Source organism: Trematomus bernacchii, unplaced genomic scaffold (genome assembly GCF_902827165.1).
Source record: "Trematomus bernacchii unplaced genomic scaffold, fTreBer1.1, whole genome shotgun sequence".
Lineage (NCBI taxonomy): Eukaryota > Metazoa > Chordata > Actinopteri > Perciformes > Nototheniidae > Trematomus > Trematomus bernacchii.
In genome coordinates, this window is record NW_022987648.1 from 1,939,099 (window position 1) to 1,959,334 (window position 20,236).

At 40.6% G+C, this 20,236-nt stretch overlaps 1 protein-coding gene across 1 annotated transcript in view; it reads left to right on the forward strand.

The window, feature by feature from the left end:
• The first annotated feature begins 7,701 nt into the window (after window positions 1-7,701).
• The window catches only part of col6a3 (collagen, type VI, alpha 3), a 70,701-nt gene continuing 58,166 nt past the window's right edge, over window positions 7,702-20,236 (forward strand). The window contains 3 exon segments of the mRNA XM_034134551.1: window positions 7,702-8,006; window positions 16,484-16,598; window positions 19,589-20,185. Of these exon segments, the coding sequence (XP_033990442.1) occupies window positions 16,514-16,598; window positions 19,589-20,185 (682 nt within the window). The 5' untranslated portion in view covers window positions 7,702-8,006; window positions 16,484-16,513.

Consider the following 20,236-nt stretch of genomic DNA (forward strand, 5'->3'; position numbering starts at 1 on the left):
TTTAGAGTAATTGCAATGCAGGTAGATTGTGTTGCTTTTTAATGACTGTTTTAAAATGCCTTTTTCTTAATGTCTTTCATTTTTGTAAAGCATTTTGAATGTGTTATATTTGATGAAAACATTTAAATATTAAGAGTACATACTCTTAATATAGTGGGAAAGTGGAAGGTCAATGATATAAATAATATAGAATAGAAAATATCAAGAAGATACTGTAAGTGATCTCTACCATAAAACAGTTTAGTGCCTGATAGGAGGATGTGCAAAACAGACAAACTAATAAGGCTTTATTTAAACATTAAAGAATACTTTAGGTTAAGGTCTTCTTTTAAATAAGAAAAAAGCTTTGGGGGTATCTACAGATATTAAGCCTGACAAAGTACTTAACGTCTAATATATTGCATGGTTTGTTTTGGAACTTGACAATCAACTTTCCTGCAATGTTAACTATGTTGAAGCACTTATTTTAACTGATATTATACATATTAATTATACTCTTATAAGATGTATGTAGATAGTATAAGAAATGTGCAGAATATGTTTAATGGTGGAGGTACACAGATATTGATAGATGTCTTGTAATGCACTGTTGAGGAACCTGTGACCCAAGTTTTTCATTCATTGCATAACTATATATATATACTATAACTATATGTCAATAAACCTTAGAAAATCTTGAAATCTTGAAAGGGATGTGCAAAATAGCCATTATATACAGTTTTTAATTAACTATTAGTAGAGAACGTTCTAGGACACGTTCTAAGCACAGGGTGTAGTCCCATAGCTGAGGATTCTGGGTAGTGTAGTGTCTTCTGCCATCCAAAAACTCAGAACAAATATTTGTTTCTCCGAATCGAAAGAGGAAAATACAAAAGCATTGTCCACAATTTAAACCAATCAATGTTGTGTAATTAACAAGGATAATCTGGTGTTTTTGAGTTGATGAGTAGTGCAGATATCACTGTAAAATCAATCGACAGTAAGGGGAATACTTACTTCCGGGTGTAAAATCCTCCGTTATCCAATGGGAATGGACGCTCACATTGCTCTCTGCGTCCGTAATACAATAAAGGGGACATGATCAAATAGGAATATAATTATCTTTTAAATAACGTTAACTAAAGGGAACAATCTATTTGACACAGCTGAAGCTCTGGCCTTCCTTAAAAACTAACTCATTTAATAAAAATCACAGTTGTATTACACACAATGCACTGTTTTTTGAGAACAAACATTGGTAACTAATGCACCATAATACATTCTGACGAAAAATAAAAATTATTATGAATACAAATAAAATAAAAGAAGCCTCCCGTGAGTTACTACAAGCTATAAAGTAGATTTTAAAAACGTTTTATAGAATAAAAGCTCAATGTTGGACGTTGTAGAAATGCGTGTGTGCACCACGACAAAGGAGCCTCATTCACTTTACATTGGGGTTGTTTGCGTGGTGCCGTTACGTAAATGTAGCAAAGTTCGTGACTCCACCACGCACTGCGGTGTTAAGGAGTCGTGGTGGAGTCACGCATTCTGGTGAGACCAGGTTGGTTTTCAAAGTGTGGGAAGGTGAGCCTCCCCTCAGAGAACATAATAACAGCCGCGCCCCCCCCTCCCAATTATAGTGAATTGACAACTGGGGGGGGGGGGGGCAACTTCGTTTAAAAACATAACAAATTAAGGGCGGTGCCGGCCGTCAGCGAACCGAGCCGGCCGTTAACGGCCCTTGACGACCGGCCGTTCTGTGATTCTCCAGATTCTACAGAGGGCCAGTCCTCCCCTGGGTGGAGGTGAAGGGAATGAGCACTTTTACAGCCTTTTTGGCGAGGTGGGGGAACTCGGTCTCCACAGACAGCCAAAAGTGTGCAAGTGACACACGTTTTCTGCCAGACGCTGTCTCCTCTCTCACTTTAGGTAATTTCACAAAAAATCGATCCATGTTGCCGCTCGCATAAAGTTAGCTGAAGTTAACTAGCTAGATTTTACTGTTCCTCGTTATTTTTTTCTCACGCTGCGCCTCCCTTGAAGCTCTCTGGTGCCCCCCGGGGAGGCGCGCCTCACACTTTGTGTTTTATGGTCAAATATCATTAATCCAGCCTGTCCTCCTACAAAAAACGACCGGTCGATTGTTCAGCAGCTTATTACGACCCATAGTCACGTTTTAAAGTGTAGCACCTCTAGTGGTCGTGTAAGAAACAACATGCTCCCGTTGATTGCAAACGCTCCGGAGGGTCGTTTATTCACAAATAACCCTCTGCAAAATCCTAAATTGTGGAATAGTTTGGCCATTAAAATGCTTTTTGATTAGATTTCTAGCGAGAAGTGTATATTGTACTTTTAGTCCAGTGGATGTATAGGATCTATAGTTTGATAGATATTACGAAGATGATTTGAGGTCTCGCCAGGAGAACGTGTAGTATACTTCCGCAGCGTCCATGTAAAGTTGGCGTCAACCCTCACGGGGTGAAAACAGTATTTCCGGTCTCGAAGTGTTCATAATAAAACCGGAAGTATTCCCCTCGCTGTCAAATGATGTTGGAGTGGCAGTGCAACAAGGTTACGCCGAGCGTCAAACAGCTCTTTGAAAAGGAATGTAACCACGGCAGACTATCCAAAACTGGACTCGAACGGGTTTATTCATGTTTTCACACAATTTACATAGTTGACGCTAACTTTACATGGATGCTGCCGCATATACACGTTCTCCTGGCGAGACCTCAAATCATCTTTGTAATATCTATCAACTGGACGTGGATTCTAAAAGTACAATATACATTTATCGCTAGAAATCTAATCAAAAAGCATTTTAATGGCCAAACTATCCTACAATTTAGGATTTTACAGAGAGGGTTATTTGTGAATATACGACCCTCCGTAGCGTTTGCATTCAACGGGAGCACTAGAGGTCGAAAACGTTAAAACGTGATTTATAGGTCGTAATAAGCGCTTGAACAATCAACCTATTTGGTCGTATGAGTTGGAGGACTTGTTGCAGCAATCCTCAGGTGCACAATCGATTTCTATTGAGAGACAGGCTTGTGTATGGCTGAAGCTTGAAGGCTTTAACAAGGTAAAAGTGCTCAGTGTTATTCACCCTGTTTGCACCTCCTTCTGTTTACCATCTACCGTTACTGTGAGTATTAATACTTTCCTCATCACGTGGGTGGACTGACGTAAGACCAATCTCCACCCATTTATTTGCCGATGCTGCGATGGAAACACGTGTGTTAGTGGAATCAACATGTGCATTTTCATCAAACCAGTGAACAGTTTGTTCCTAATGGTAACGTCTTCACAGGCAAGGAAAGCCACTTCCAGAGACCAGATTGAATACTCCAGTTATACGGAGGGTAGTGTCATGCTCTTATTAAAGAATACAATAAACAAGGTTTGTATTCACAGTTTTATAGAGCTTCAGGACACATTTACTGTGCTATTCATAGTTTCCTCTACTATAGGAACCGTGTGATGCTGCAGCTATACCCAAAACATCATCTGAAGTTTGAAGAAAATGTCAATTTTTGTATCTTTAAATTATCAAAAGTTGAGTGATATTCTTCTCTCACAGATTAACACATACAGTCAATGTAAACACATTTACATCTAGATGTAAATACCTGGAATTAAAAGCTGAAATACTGACCTTTTGTCTCATATTCATCTTTTGATGTCAAACCTAATTGTTTTCAGTGTACAGCAAAAATAAAGCAATTGGCCAGTAGTTTTGGAGGGGATTGTATTCCTGGGGAGACCTGAAATTATCTCGTAATATCTATCAAACCATAGATCCTACACATCCACTGAACGTAGATTCTGAAGGTAAGGTGTTTACATTTCTCGCCAGAAATGTAAACAAAAAGCCTTATAATGGAGAAACTATCCCAAAATGCCAGATCATCAACTAAAATAAATCCAGTGTTTTTTGTTTTAACGCAGGGAATGTTGACGATCACGTGACATGGACACTGGCCATGAAAAATGAACAGGAAAATAATGTGACTATGTGAGAGGCGTTTTTGTGAAACTAATATGTTTTTCCCTGTGGACCACCTTAGCTATCACACATTTGTTGTTGTTGTCTGGGTTGGGCATACCTGTGTGTGTAATGAAAGCTGACTGTTATTAATGAAAGAAACACGAGTCCGGGCAGAGCGTCACAGGAAACAGTCTGACTGGTTTCCTCCCACATGAAGTCACCTTGGTGGCAGCATCAAAGGATGTCTGTAGTGCAGATGTCAGCTCTACCTCTCCTTCACATCTCAGGCTAATTGTTAAAAGCTGTTAGCGAGACATCGAGACATTGAGATCATCAATAATATCATTTTTGGTTTGTGTCACACTGTGTGAAAGGTTTTGATTTTGAAACCTCTGTGTTGGGTTAGTGCTCAACCACAAGGGAATATTTGTACGACATGTTTCCTGCATGATGAGGGAATATTTGGATCTAGTTCATCTGCACACTTCCTGCTTTGATCATGAACATAGATTAATATTCTGTTAGAATTGTTCCCCAATCATCACTAAAAAAGGACAACTTTAGTCACCAATTATCATCAAAGAAGCTTTTCAGTCATTTCGTGAAATGGACCTCAATCTAGCTGCGGCCCACGTGTTCTCTCAGAACATATAACAGTTTGCAACTCAATGACTATAACAACAGTGGTTGCCTAGCACCGCCACAACAGTGCAATGCTTTGCAGGAAATATTGGTTGGTGTGAGTAATAACCTACAGACGAAGGAACATGAATGCAGTTGGCCAGTGTTTTAAACACTTCCATGTGGTGCATTCTGGAGCCCCCTTCAAGCATTTAAGGAATACAGTATTCATGCAGAGATGGTTCTGTGGGGTAACATAAGTTACACAGCCTGATAATCAACTGCTGTTAAAGCTTACATTTAAACTTGTATTCACACAGATATGAGGGAGTATATTTTACAGCATACTGACCTCTGGGAACCAAGTCTGTTTTAGCTCACTGACAGAAAAATGCTGCTGCAGTCCTCCCTTTCTTTGGCCTGAACCTGAGCAGCAGAGTGCTGCTGATTGTTCCTTCCGCTTGACATTGTGTCGTTCACTTTATTCATTATAAAGCATTCCATACTATAAATACATTTTGTACTTTATTGCTTTTTGACGACACACAGTGCCACATAAGCATCGGATTAGGATTGTTTCTCTGTACACCTAAACAGGTACAGTTCAAACGGCAACGTTTTTATTCTTCTTTTGGCTATTACTATGTTCACCAGCCAGTTGCTAACTTCGTCTGCTTGCAGTTTGGTGCTGGCACCCCAGAGGGACCGGAAACAAGCTCAAAGATGCTAAAAGGTTTTGTTGAGTAGAAGGAAACTGCAGCAACCCCTCACATCACAGTCTTTTAAAGGTCACCTATTATGCAAAATCCACTTCTTCATGTCTCTTCTACATCAACTTATGTCCCCTCTGTGTAAAGACATTCTGAAAGTTTCAGGAACAAAGATTCTCTCTCTTTTTGTCCTGATCCATTTATATAAAAACCTGTCTGAAAATGAGCTGATCAGATTTTGGCCACTTTATGATGTCATGGCGATTCTTTGGCTTGTGTAACCATTAGCCAATCACCAACCAAGGGACCCCCCCCCCCCCCCACACCTTATCACCTGAATCTCCTCCTATACCTCATTCACACCAACGCAACTCCGGTTCAAGCTCCGTGCTAGAGCTTTTCAGGTTCAGAACCGGTTCTTCGGTTTAGCTCCGGCTCTTTTCACACCGCCCAGAGTCCAACTGGTGCTGCGTCATTGCGTCATCGTTTGCGTCATGACGTAACCGTGCTCCAGCTTCCTCTGTACGTCTTCGGAAGACCAGATTCCCAGTAGGTAGCTGGTCTCTTCAGTGGACCACTGCTGCTTGTTAAGTTTCTCCATCGTTGTGTACAAACTGGATAAAACGCAGGCTTTTTGTTGTTGTTCAGGAGTTGATCCCGCCCCTGCCCCCGCCTCGATGTAAGCGTGGCGTATGCGGTGCTTTTGCTCTAGCCGGACAATTTTTTGGTGCTTGAAACGAACCGGATTCCGGAGCTAAGAGGCTGCTCCGCTGGTTGGTTGGTGTGAATGAGGTACTAGAGCACCATTGTGTTCTTTTTAACCAAATCTCTCTCAGAGGGGCGTGGGGAGTGGCTCCTTATTTTCATCTAAAGTAACAGACAGAGAATCAGCACTTTTTGAAACAGGGGATTATGGGATGCTGCAATGATCTGTTTGGTGTTTCAGCCAATCACTTCAGAGACATGTTTTGTATATATCTGAGACCTATAATATATTGATAAAAAACAGTATAATAGGAGACCTTTAAAATATGATCATAAAGACATTTCAAGATGTTAACATGAATCAATTTCCTATTTACATATAAAACAGAGAAAGCCAACATGGCATTGTTCTCATATGTATTCACTTTCCTTTGAACTCTGGTTTGGATTCCTGAGATAAATGAGCTGTTAAGTGCTCTTTTGTGTTAAAGAGCTACTTGCTGTGTCTGTCTGCCGTTTGGTGCCAGCAGGTGGTCTACAGTGGGTCCATGGAGGAGGTCCAGGTGGTTGTGTGGGTCATATAACATCTTAGATCATGGGGACCATAAGTGTTGGGTTATTTTTGAATTAAAAAAAGTTCTGCAAATGTCAAAAACTGTGGGTGTGGTAGAGCATCAGAGTTTAACACAGAGAGCTACTCAGAGCCTCAAAAGGTGACACCATGCATGACGAGTCAGGATGAGAACAGGTTGGTTTGCCAGAGGATTTCTCTGTGGAAACAGCTGCCTGCTGCTGTTCTTAGAATGAACAGAAACACAAGATTTACAGACTTTAAAGCCATTCTCAAATCAATGTGCTTTAAGGGTCTAAAACGCTCCTTTGAGCTGAGGGGTCTGCAGGATTCAGCAAAGTACTCATAGGTGCTCACTACTAGGTTCATCACTGCGAGGACCATCTTTAACAAGTCCCTTGTATATATGATGTCTTATTTTGCATACTGAGCTGCTCTGACAACACATCAGCACCACATTTGAGAATGAATGCTGTAGTTTCAAAGTATCCTTCCTGTGGTCATTTTCCCTAGCTTGAACACTCTACATCTTTCAAACAAGGTTCATGTATAGCATGCAGTTTGGATGCTACACTCTCATAAACTCCTATGCTTATGAGATACATCTAAAAACAGAAAAGGAAATCTGTAACGTGTGGATTTGTCACACTACAAAAAACTACATTCATTGCACTTTGTCATCACTCTTCCTCTAATGCATTCACATGTTCAACCTTAGCCAGGACACTGCCTTACACATTCCTTTGTGAGATGTGTGTGTGTACATTTCTTTGATTTGGTGAGATATCTTTCCATCATGTTTGACACCATACTGTTTTACTTAACGTCTTTTTTTTAGCAATGTACATCCAAATAGCTGGAATGTTCGAAAAAGGACCCCAAAGACGCAGAGGGGGATACATGCAGAATGTAGGGAAAGGTAAGAAGAAAATCCTGCTACAGATTAGTGACATCATCCTACCCAGTGCTCACATCCAGACCAAACAGGGCTATGTGTCTGGTTTTCATTTACTTCTTTCTCCCTCCCGCTCACCCTCTCCTCTTCCCTCCTTCCTCTTTTTCTTTTTTCTCTTTAAGTGGGAGGAGGAAGAAAGAGGTGGCAGAACTCCAAAAGTTTGAAAGTTTGTCCCATCCCAGCCTTGATCTCAGCAGCACAGTTCCTCTGGTTTGCAGCCGGGAGAGTGTCTGTCTCTTTCTGTCTCTGACATTTCCTCCCTTCACTCAGGACCCTCTCTCTGCTCATCTCTTATCAGTGACCTTATCACAGCTTTGCTCAGCCACCTTCCTCTGGGAGCTGCTGGAAAAGCCAGCAAAGGGGAATTCTCCAGGAGGATAATGACCAAAAGTCCAGCTTGCAGTCATTTTATATAACTGATTTTCATTTTTCTTCAAAAACAAATACAGTGGAGTACAGCTTCAGCTCAGGGTAAGTTTTAAATATGTGATTTGCAAGATCATTCCTTTTGCAGAACAAGGTTCCGGCTTTCCTTTTCAGAAATGCATGCTTGCTTTATTTCTGTAAGGATTGACCTTGTTTGCACTCTTTGTTGAATAGAAATAGTTTATTGACCACAGCAAAGTTTCTAGTCATAACATGTAGCTCATAGTTGGTGTCATGCACTGAATCTTTGGCTTATAGGTCATAAATATCAGACAGCGTGCGTTTAGCAGCATTTCTGAACCCTATACTTTAGTGGTGAGGGTGCTGCAAGGGCAAGAGGTGAGCCACAATTAGGGGGGAAGCAGGAGACTTCCGCAATGTGATGTGACGCATGTGAGCAGAGCAGAGCGTATACTCTTTTTCTCTTCAGAAATCTGGACATCGTTCTCTTCTTCTGAAGGTCTTGGGTTGAGGAAAGCCTAATCTACTAAAAAAGGTTAAAAAAAAGTAGTTTAAATCTTTAATGTGCTACATCTAAAGTCCTGACTGTGATCCCAGATCAGTTTTAGAGATATGAGTAGTGTCAATGTATGATGCGCTTTCTATTGTAGAATGCAGATTTGTGCTTGGAAGCATGGCGTAATGCAACAGACAGCTGACAAAAAAGCTGTATTTTATGTGAAGAGACATTTAATTAATTATCTTTACATTTGAGCACTTTCTCATTATTATGAAATTATCGTTTGGTCCTTTCATTAAGTCTTATTAGGGAATCTCTTGAAAATGTTAAAGATGTCCACATCCACATGTGAGCTGTAAAGAGGAGCCGTTGGATTGTTACATGTTTCCACTGCAGCTGTAGCCTAAAACCACACCCTCGCTGAAACCAGTGCAGCGGTGGAAAAGTGTGAAGAGACTGTTTTCCACAATACGGGCCAGAAGAACCAGGAGAACCATGAGGAATGTTTCTTCCATTGGACAGAATGGGTGGGGCGGGGTTGGTGGTGGGCTGCACTGTTAAACCAACCAGGTGGAGCCATCAATCTTCCCCTACATCACTGTCCAAGCAGGCTCAGCGGAGTTCAGCTGTGGATTCACTGCATTGTGTGCATGTGGGATTTGACGCTTCCAGGTCACAGTATAATGAAATGACATTGGGATTAACTCTCATGAGCTCCCACCTTCACACAGTTTTGTGTTTGCATGTGGCCCGTTGCTGTGAGACAGAGAGGATCTTGGTAATGGTTCATAATCCAAACTTGGAAACTTGTGTGCGCTCCAGAAGTCGTTTGATTTGTTTGAAATATTTTCACATAATTTACTATCAGTGTTACGACAATGCGGCAGTTGGAAGCTAGTATCTGATATATTATTGGCAGAGCTGCACCGGGAGGATTCTTAAGAAGGATTTTTGGATAGAAATATATAAATCAGCATTAGTGTGTTTCATGACTACTGCACTCTCTTCAGCTGTGTTTTTTCTCCAGAATGCAGGCAGATGTCTGGAAGGTTGGAACCTTTTTCAGAAAGGTCTTATCTCAGTAAATACTGCTTCAATGTTCTTTATTTAGGAAACAACCGCCTATAATTGCAAGAGATATACGGGATGAGTTACCATTCACACTGTGATGCATTTTGTCATTTTAGAGTGTTGATTGGTGAAGGTGATATGACCCAAGTTGGCTAACGTGTATTATAGGGAATAGGTTTTGGAAATGAGTTCAAGAGCAGGACATTAAATCCTTGAACTGGGCCTGCAGGATTACAGTATCTTGGCCCTGGGGCTAGAACACACATCTGCTAGGTGTCAGACGGACTAATGCACTCCAGCTGTGTGGGACTGCCCACAGCCCCCCCCCCCCTCTTTAACTTAGTCATTGATCCTCCTCTCATCTGTGCCACACATGTCACGTCACATCGGTCAGTTGAAGCGCGGATTGGGTGTGCAGGCCCCCCCAGCCTAAGGTTTGATCCCCATGTGACTTACTTCAATGATTTCTCGACTTAACATTTGTTAAAGTTTGCAAAGAGATGTCATGCATAATAAAAACATGTATTTGGAATTGATTTATACATAATGGCCTATATAGCAGTTGTTGACATTATAATTGATATGTACAAGATTTCAGTCTGTAATAAAGTAGCTGCTGAAGTTGAGCCAATCAGACAGTATTACTGAGCAGAGCGTAATGTGTGATTTCACATTAGGCTTTTATGAAACAAATTCCAATTGCTTGATGTAAACTGTGCATTACAGTCATTTGCATGCGTAAGCTTGATTTGTAACATCATTCATAAATAATATCACAATAGAAAATAAATGAACAAACTAACCTCCCATAATCATGCAAAAGGGGACATTTAAAGTGGCTTAGCTAAACCAAATAGAAAACAAGGGGTAATTAGTATAAACAGAATACAAATAGACACTGACAAAACCCATTTTATATTTCTGCAAATGTGTACACCTGAATGCTACACACTGGTCATTTAAGCCAATGGCAGCACCACATTGTGCACATGGACATGTTAGGTGACTGAGCCACGCCTCATTTCCTATCCTAGCAGGTCTGCTCGCTGTAACTGGTGAAACACACACATAATGACACTGGTATCTGTCCTGGATGCTGATGGAATGTTGTGCCGCGCCACACTGTGAGCTAGTGTGAGTGTGTTTATGTATACGCATGTTTATGAGTGTGTGTGTGTTTGTGTGTACTGTATGTATGTGTGGTCTTTGCTATAAATGAGTGTGTGAGGTCCAGCTGCACACTGCTGTGCTCACGCAGAGTCTGTCTTGCAAACTGACAGCTGTAACTGTAAATAAAACCACTGAAGATGTTGTGTTATGTATACAGAGCAGTATGATGTCCTTACTGTATAACGTTCACTGCTCACTACTTAAACACATGTCACTTTGAGTGACTGGATTACACAAAAAGATTCAATGATGACTCAGCATAAAAAGGCACACATTTAGAAAAGACTGGTACAGTACTTGTTACTACTGTCAGTTTCATTCTTTTACAAACAAAAACCTTACCTAATAATTTCAAAGATATGGATTAAAGTTTGTAAGGATGGCAGTTCGGAATCGGTGCATAACAACATACAAAGTAGGCCCCTACCCCTCAGCGAGGAAAGATAACCTCAGATTTCCTCTCATCTTGGAATGAGTGTTGTCCACATTTGGTGCTTAGGCCCTATTTTGCACATTTTTGTAGCTTCCTCTTGGATGCTTGCTTACGGTCTGGCACCTGGTGACCATGTTTTTATAGAGGTTGTGGCCTAGAAACGTCTCCAACACAGCAACATTAGTAATCCAAGTACACACTTCTGGTGAGAGGGATTGTTTTTGTATGAGTCTATCCATTTATTTGTTTGGATAATCTACCTCACTCTGCCTTTCAGATGAAATTACTTTAGTGTTTTTTTGTACAACGTGTGAGTTTGTTCACACATGTTGTTTATTAACAATGGAATAATTAACTATTTCCATTTACCGCTACATTATTCTTCTACTCCACTACATTTCAGCGGTGTGTATTTCGTACTATTTATTCTACTACATTTATTTGAATACTCACAGTTACTAGTTACTTTGTACACATAATAACACATATACTGTATGCTGATATGATATAATGCCATACTGTACTACTGACCTACACAGTATGTACATTATCTTAAACTACTACACTGAAAGGCTCTTACCAAAACAGAATGATATAATAACCATGATAATATAATACTGTGAAAAGACACTTTCTGCATAACGAGTATTTTCATTGTTCATACCTGAAGTACATGTATGTGATAATACTTCAGTACTTTATATTATTCTGAAACGGGTCATTGTGTAGAATGAGTAGTTTAACTTTTTGTACTTTAAGTATATTTTGATGACATCTTTTTTTTTTACTTATACTGAAGTAGAGTTTTAAAATCACAACGTTTGCTTAGTGGAGTATTTTAAGACCATAGCATTTGTAAAAGATCTGAGTACTTCTTCCAACACTGGTGAAGACGTCTGATAAATCACAAACAGCTGACACAGCTAAAGAGACAGATGTTCAGGAGTTGGTGAAGATAAAAAAGGATGCCATAATATTGCTGTTCGGTAACATTTTGCCATAAGAACTTTAGAGTCCCAAATGGTAATAATAAATGATTGTGTCACATTATGTGTAAGTTCCATGCTGTCATTGTGTTGGCTGCTGGTATCAGAGAGAACAGGACTCCTCTGTGCTGCTGTGTTTTCCTCTGCGGCGCTGAGGGGAAGCCTTGGTGTTGACACTCTGGCCAGGCCTGGCACTCTCTGCAGTGGCTTTTGAGTGACCTGAAATCACATGACCATGAGTGGAGAACACAAACATCTGCTGCAGTGTCCAAGAGAGCTTACATTTCCTTGAAATAAAGGAACTTTTTTAGGTCTTCTGTCTGGATAGTGACCGCAATGGGGGACTGAAGGGATATCTCTGCAGCTTTTTTTACACTACAATATTCTCCAAGCACTTAACATGTTTGTCTTATGTGGAATCCTCACAATCTTCTCAGGCATAAAGTGAGCATGCATGTTACTGTTTGGTTCCTCCCAGTTTGGAGTTTATTTGGCATCTGCAAAGTGCTGCGTGCATAAGCAGCAGACGCAGCAAGTGTAAACACAGCGACTCCAACAAACTCAACGTCTGCTTTGTTGCATTAAATATGACAGCCATGTGTTTATAATTCATTACTGCTGTGGATTGCTTGGAATCAAGCCTTGCTGATCTTAACCCCGTGAAAGGGTCTCTTTGACTCCACAGCAAAAAGTATTTTAATTTAAATTGGATTGAAGTGTGTATTTGGCAAGATACATAATCCACAGGAGACAGGGACATTTTCACAACTGAGAGTTAGTGATATTGGTATGTATTGTTGGCCCAGATAAAGAATCAGACACAAGGCAAAGTAAGAATTATCAGTTTAGCATGATCTTTTTTTCCTTCTAAAACCTGTGCAGCCTTGGTCTTGTGTTATTTGGCCTTATGTATTTGTATTGCTCGTCAGAATTTCCTCTCTCTTAGTTTATATTTTAAATTGCTGCAGTGATTAGCCAAATGTGCAGTAGCTAACTTTGTGCCAGACTTCATTTTGTTGTGTTTATATTACTGGCAACGTTTCTCCTGGTATTCTCTGGGGCAATGTTGGAGGAAACTTACAGTTTAGGAAAACAGTGTTCCAGATCCCTGGACCTGCAGGATAAATCTGGGTGGGGGGGTACCCTTGAGCATTCTTGACCATATGTGTGTTGTCTGCCTACAGCTTGTCATAAGAGGTTAAAACTCACCATAGACAGCATATTTCTTTTTAAATTATTGCTGGGTTTCATCAGAGAAAGCACAAATTATGAGGGATATAATTGAAATAAGAACAAGAATCCTACTTTCCTCTCCCCAGTTTTCTCTCACACAAATACATGGGTATCCTTTCAACATTGCTTTAGCTTTGTGGTTTAGTCATATTCCATGAAATAAGCTCATGATTCAAGATAGAAGAAAACATGTGTGTACCTGCAATTTCCACTAGAGGGCATTTCCCCCCGTGTTGTCACAGTTGAGCCGCCATGATACCATCTTCTTTCATAATACATGCACTGTTTTAATGCCAATAAAGTAGAGGTATAGTAAACTACCTAAATTCCCCTTCTTTTACTGTGCACTCATTAGTGCTGAGGCTCCACTGTGTGACCTCCAGCAGGCACACTACCTGTTAAAACCTCTACACACCAAACTGACACCAAAGAACACCAAAGAACACATCCCGACGGAACGTCGCCTCACGTCTCCTGCGTCTTGGCCATGTGTCGCACTGGAACACACCGCAAAGACTTCAGCCGACGGCCAAGAAGCACGTACGAACTGCGCATGCGTGAGTGGCAATAACTCTCCTTACCAGCAGGCGGCGGGTAGTGTGTATTCGTCATTCAAAAGAGGCAACAACCAGAAGACAGACTGCGTGATACACCGAGAGAAGAAGAACAGACTGCGTGATATAAACAAACAACAAATAGCGTGTGCGTTCCATTTTCACTCTACAGCGAGAAGCTCATGGGGCTTTCCGAACCTGTGTCGAGAGCTGGAGTTAAATGAAATCTCAGATTTGCCTTCTTAATAATTTGTTTGGGTCCCTCACTTCCGTTTCGCTTCTCATGCACTGATTCGCTAGCTGAACAGCCAATCAGAGTGATTTCTTTGGCCGACTGCCCCTGATTCAACATGTCGAATCGGCGGCGGAAGGTGTCGGCACGGCCGAAAAGACACGAAGGTGCACAACGGTGCAGTACACCAATCTGAGTAGGGCGACACGGTTCCGTCGGGACGTGTTCTTTGGTGTTCTTTGGTGTTCTTTGGTGTCAGTTTGGTGTGTAGAGGCTTTAAGAGGCTTTAGAGAGGCTCCTCTGGGCTGCTTACCTCCCTAACCCTAACCCCCCTCCCCCATTTTATGTTATATCTAATTCTTAACATGCTTGGGAGTAAATCTTTCCAAATGTCAGAGAGAAGGGGTGAGTCAACCACTCACTTTGTGTTTGGGTTCATTTAAGTGGCTTTTGGTATTCTGAGATCAGCGTTTTGCAGTTTTAAGTTTACTTCAGTGTAATTAAAATGTAATTTCTCTGGCTGCTCTTGTGCCGCGACACACATTATCACCTCAGGGTGGTGGGAAATGTAATAGGTGTGTATGTGTGTCTGTGTCCTCTTGGCTTTCTATCTTTGTGAGGACCAGCATGAGGTTTTGACCTAGTGATGGAGGAAGTATATCCTTACTTCTAAAATGGCTGTTTGTGGCAAGGGTATTGATTAGGGTTAGGGTTAGAGTGATCGTGTTAACTTGGGGAAAGTTCAGAAAGTCAGAGTCTTTAAGTACATAGTGTCAAAATGTGAATCACCATATCTATCTTTGGGAGATCGGATTTTATAACTAGGAAATTATGAGTGTGTGTGTGTGTGTGTGTGTGTGTGTGTGTGTGTGTGTGTGTGTGTGTGTGTGTGTGTGTGTGTGTGTGTGTGTTTGTTTTTTTAAAGCAGATGTCTGATGAGGTCTTTTTTGTTTGCAACTTGAAATTGACGGTTACATAAAAATGAATCCTATTTGGGTAAGAGATAGATTAGATGTTTGAAATATTCATGGCTAAATAATTATGTACAAAAAACTGAAACATTTCTCTATCTCCTCTCAACGTCACACACATGCACAGGTATGCATACTTTCTCAATGGCGATCCATTTGGGACCTTCCCTTCATTTCCTGTGACAATGCTTAACATCACAATGAGGGAAAATCTGAGTGAAAAGCAAACACACACCCCGGCTGTAAAACTGGACTTTCCAGTCCAACACCCCTCTTAAAAACAGTTTATTTTGTGAGTTGGAAAATCAAGTCTTTGCCAAGCAAAGTTAATAACTAAAGCACATTGGCTGGTAGCTTTAACAGGTGTTTTTTTTATCACCACAGCTTTCTGATACGCCATCACATGCTTCAGCTCCCTCACTTACAAACCATAACCAAAAAGCGCACTTTATACCATGTTTTCAAACTTTTGTAGGATGGACATGCTTGCCTGTTAAAGTGAAAAAAGCTTATCACAGAGTGACTCAATAAGGACATGGTAACACTAGCATACTGTAATAAGATGAGGAGATCTCATAGTCTTGCAAATACCGACAGGAGATGTGTGGTGTGTCAAGATTAGATGTTGCACTCCAGGCCAAAAATGTTACTTAATGTTGTGTGTTATTTTTCGAGAAGCAGTGTATCAAAAAGCACAACTTTTTTAGTAGCATACCCCTATCCCAAAGCCGTGACACCAAACCACTCCAGAAGTATGTGAAAGTATGAAAGGGAAGCTTAGTTTTTATGACGGATTCGTTTTAAACAAACCTATGGATAAATATGCGTTGTAATATGCTTACAGCCCTGTACAGTTATAGTTATAAGCACTAATTAATACCGATATTGCTACATAAATAAAATCAACACATCATAAAGCATTTGAAAAAAAAGGTCAGATATCCTAATGCTTCATAATTACTTGTCACTCACTGAGGATCAAAGTGTACTATCATTCCCATAGTTGTAACACAATATACAATTTCACAACGCCACAAAACGCTTTATAATCATTTAAGATATGCAGCATACTATTACAAAGCATTATAAGTAGTCTTTTTTCATAAAGCATTATAGACATGTGCTTGCAACGAAAATGTCGGTTAGCCAGAAATAAGTATGACACTATAACACTGAAGTAATTAAAAAAAGTAATCTTTTGTTTTAAAGCATTCTGAATAAGTATGATTGCTTCTAACTAATCATACAGTGCTAAAAGCAGTTTGAGTTCATAATGCTTAATAAACGTGGGCTGAAAAAAAGCAGTGAAAATAATATTATAATAATAATTTACAAAAGCAGACTCATTTAAAGTGGGACGTTTTTGTGGCTATTGTTTAAGATTCATATCATGTTTGCTTCTGATTTCCCAGGCGTCCCCTTTGCTGTTTAGGTGCTAGAAGATGAGGGGGCATCAGGTGGTCCCGCTCTGTGTCCTCCTGGGCGTCCTGTTTGCAGGACTCCTCCCCAACCTTGAGGCTCAGGAAGGTAAGTCCATGTAAATCATCTCAGCCGCAGTCAGATCATCTGCCTGCTTGGTTATTGTCATGTTTGCTCATCTAAAAATAAATAATCTGCACCAGTTCATATATTCCGAAATGAATTGCTTCAGAAAAACCCATGAATGTTGTTGACAACACTTTTCTAATGAGCGTTGTTTTCTAAATATTGATCATTGTTAGAATTAAATAAATCTGAATTCAAAATGTGTTTCTCAATATTGTACAACATTTAGAGGCATCATGGGTGTTAGAATTCCAGTTAGATGCCTTTGATAAACAAAGCAGAATGATGCTGTCAGATTTAGAAAGTGTTAAGCACCAAAACAATATGTTGGTACCACACACCAAGCATCTTTTCACTGGTCTTCACTTTTGTCCTCCAAACATACTCCTGAAGATTGTGGACAAGGGTTGGAAGCCGATTTGTACTTTCTAGTGGATTCCTCTTGGAGTATTGGAGAAGAGAACTTTGGGCATGTCAGACAATTTGTGTACAGCTTGATACAATCAGTGCACCAGGTTGGAGGGGACAGGTTTAAATTTGCCCTGGTGACGTACAGTAATAAGCCTCAGACTGAGTTCCAGCTCAACAGCTACCAAACAATACGGGAAGTCCTGGCACACGTCAAGGCCATGCCGTACCGTGGGGAGGGCACCCGGACCGGATTATCTGATCCGCACACAGTTGACCAGCGCTTCTGGCAGCCGCGCAGCCAATGGTGCTGCCCAGGTGGTGGTGGTGTTGACAGACGGCCTGTCCTAGGATTACGTAGCACAGCCGGCCCAGGTGCTGCGGCTGGCCGGCGTGGAGGTGTTGGCGGTTGGAGTTCAGGATGCGGTTGACTCGGAGCTCAGGGAGATGAGGAGCCAGCCCCACAACACTCATGTATTCAGTGTAGACACTTTTATGACTTTACGAAATATAATTCAAGATTTAGTAGTAGGGCTTTGTGACGCAGTGACACGCTCGGGGGGGGGGGGGGGTCCTGTGGCAAACGAGGACCCCTTGGCTGGAGGAGGTACAGGTAATGAAATGGGACCAGTGTCACTACCATTACTAATATGTCTACATGTGCAGGACGAAGCTGCTGCATATGTGACCGTGACTGGATTTGATTATTAACACAATCAATATGTTTAACCACAATAACCTTTCACCATCCGACTGCGGAATTAACAACACTTGTTTTGTCTTACCACACTTAATATGTCCCTAATGCTTTAAGAATCACAATAAGAACCGCATGTGATTGATATTCCTACAGCATCTTCAATTGGAGTGTAAACTGATTCATACATATGCCTGTGCAAAGACATAATGAGCATGGATTGAGAAATATATATATACATGTAAGCAAAGAGAAAAATCTTTCCAGGTGCTTTAAAACCTGGTATATATTTATGTTATATGTTATATGTTATGTGTTGGCATCAAACACCTTTTTTAAGATAAAGCCTTTTTGTTTTGTCCCTCAACACAGTTTTGGGGTAAGGGACACAATACAAAGAGTAGGAAATAAAATTGTTAAATTTAAATACTGACACCTCAGACCTTTTGCTGCCCAGAAAAACCGTTGAAGAAAATTGACTCCAGGATGACATCACATCTCAAAATCAACCAATGAGCTTTTAACAATAGCTAACCATGCACCACTGCTTATGTGTCCTGCCTTATGTTTGTTTTTATCAGTCACAATGACTATCTGTGTAAGATATGTTCATGTTGTGTATTTTAAACAGAGATGAACCTGCTCGGACTCATCCTTGACCTGCAGAAGTACTTTGAGAATATGTGTTAGGTAGAAATTATACGCAATATGTAACAATAAATAACCATACTGACAATCATACATGATTCCTAATAAAATCAATTGAAAACATCTCTTATATACAAATGTATACTCATTTAAATTAAATCATGTACAATATTCTCAAGTACTGTAAACTTGTAGGCACCAAGGATATGCCACAGGGTCATGACTGGTCACTTTATCTGAGGTCCATAACAAGAGTCTGCATGGGATGGCTGAACACAATGGAGATAATAGAAGGGACACATCACACAAAATATCCTCCTCCTTTAGACATGAGGTTGTAATACTACCCTTCGATTCTTAATTTATTTTGTTCTGACTTCCAAAAAATGTCTGACCATTTATAGATGTTTTGGTTCTTGTCCCTTTGCAATTTTTTATAATCAAAAATGATCATAAAAGTTACATTTAATCATTAACTTAACAATCCTACACGTCAAAATTACATATTTTTTTATTTCTCAATCTAGATTTTTTTTAGTTGCCCAGTGTTGGAGTTATCAGCCATATGAAAGACTTTTCTCTAAAATAATGGAACTAGATGGCATTTGGCCATTGCTCAAAGTGCCAATAAAAGACTGAGCAGCAAAGCTTCTTTTCCAGAAGTCAGGAATCATGACCTGGGTACAGAATAAAACCACCAGAACTTTAAATTAAAACCTCCCAACCTAAAACTGCTTATAACAAGTACTGGGGATTAAATTGAGTAACGGTCAAACGATATTGGTGATGAGTTTATCATATGTGTTTTTTGACAATTTGAGCTTCACTAGCAACGGACCATTTAGTTGTACTTTATTCAAGAAAATCAGATGTCTCTTAAACTGTAATTGCTGCTGATTTGCTATATATAGCAAATCAGCTATATATATGATATATATTAAAAAAAAGAAGTTTTTAGCCACATACAGAATGTGAAGAATTAAATAAATTCATCCTATACCACTGGTTTGATAATGACAAAGTAAGGGGGGGGGGGGTCTCCTTGGTTCAGCCTACATGCAGTATGATGTTTTTGCAATGTTTGATTGATTTGTTCACTCTAAATGTTACTTGACAAATGCTAGCAACACTTCTTTTGTTGGATTCTTTGTCCCTGTCTCACCATGTTAACACCTTCACAAGTTCCATTTTGTTTTGTGTTCTCTCTCTCTCCTTAAAGCACAAGATTCAGCTGACCTAATACTCTTAATTGATGGATCAGAGAACGTTGGAGCAGCAAACTTCCCCTATGTGCGTGATTTGGCTTTGAGAATCATTGAGCGCCTCGATGTGGGCAGGGACACTATTCGGGTTGCTTTGGTCCTGTACAGCGTCAACCCAGATATAAAGTTCTATCTAAATAGTTATGACAGCAAGTCATCAGTCGTGGAAGCGGTGAAGGGCCTTGCCTACTCAGGGGGTGATGAGTCTAACTTGGGGGCCGCCCTGGAGGAAGTGGCCGAGAGCCTTTTGAGCCAATCAGCTGGGGGCAGGGCAGACGAGAGTGTGCCCCAGATGTTGATCGTTATCAGTGCTGGGCCATCCACAGATGATACTGGTGCCGGGGACCGGGCCCTTAAGAGGGCCGGTGTTATCACATTCGGCGCTTCGGTTGGGGACACGGCTTCTGCTGATCTGGAAACAGTTGCTACAGATAACAGTTTTGTCCTGTCAGCTCCTGATTTCAGAGCAGTGGCCAGCATGGGTGACCAGCTGCTCCCGTACATTAACGGGGTGGTCCAGCGCACCATTATAGTTCAGAATGAGTTCACAGAAGGTATGTAACTTCTCTGTAAATGTTGGCGAGGCATTGGGGTTTTGGAAGGGT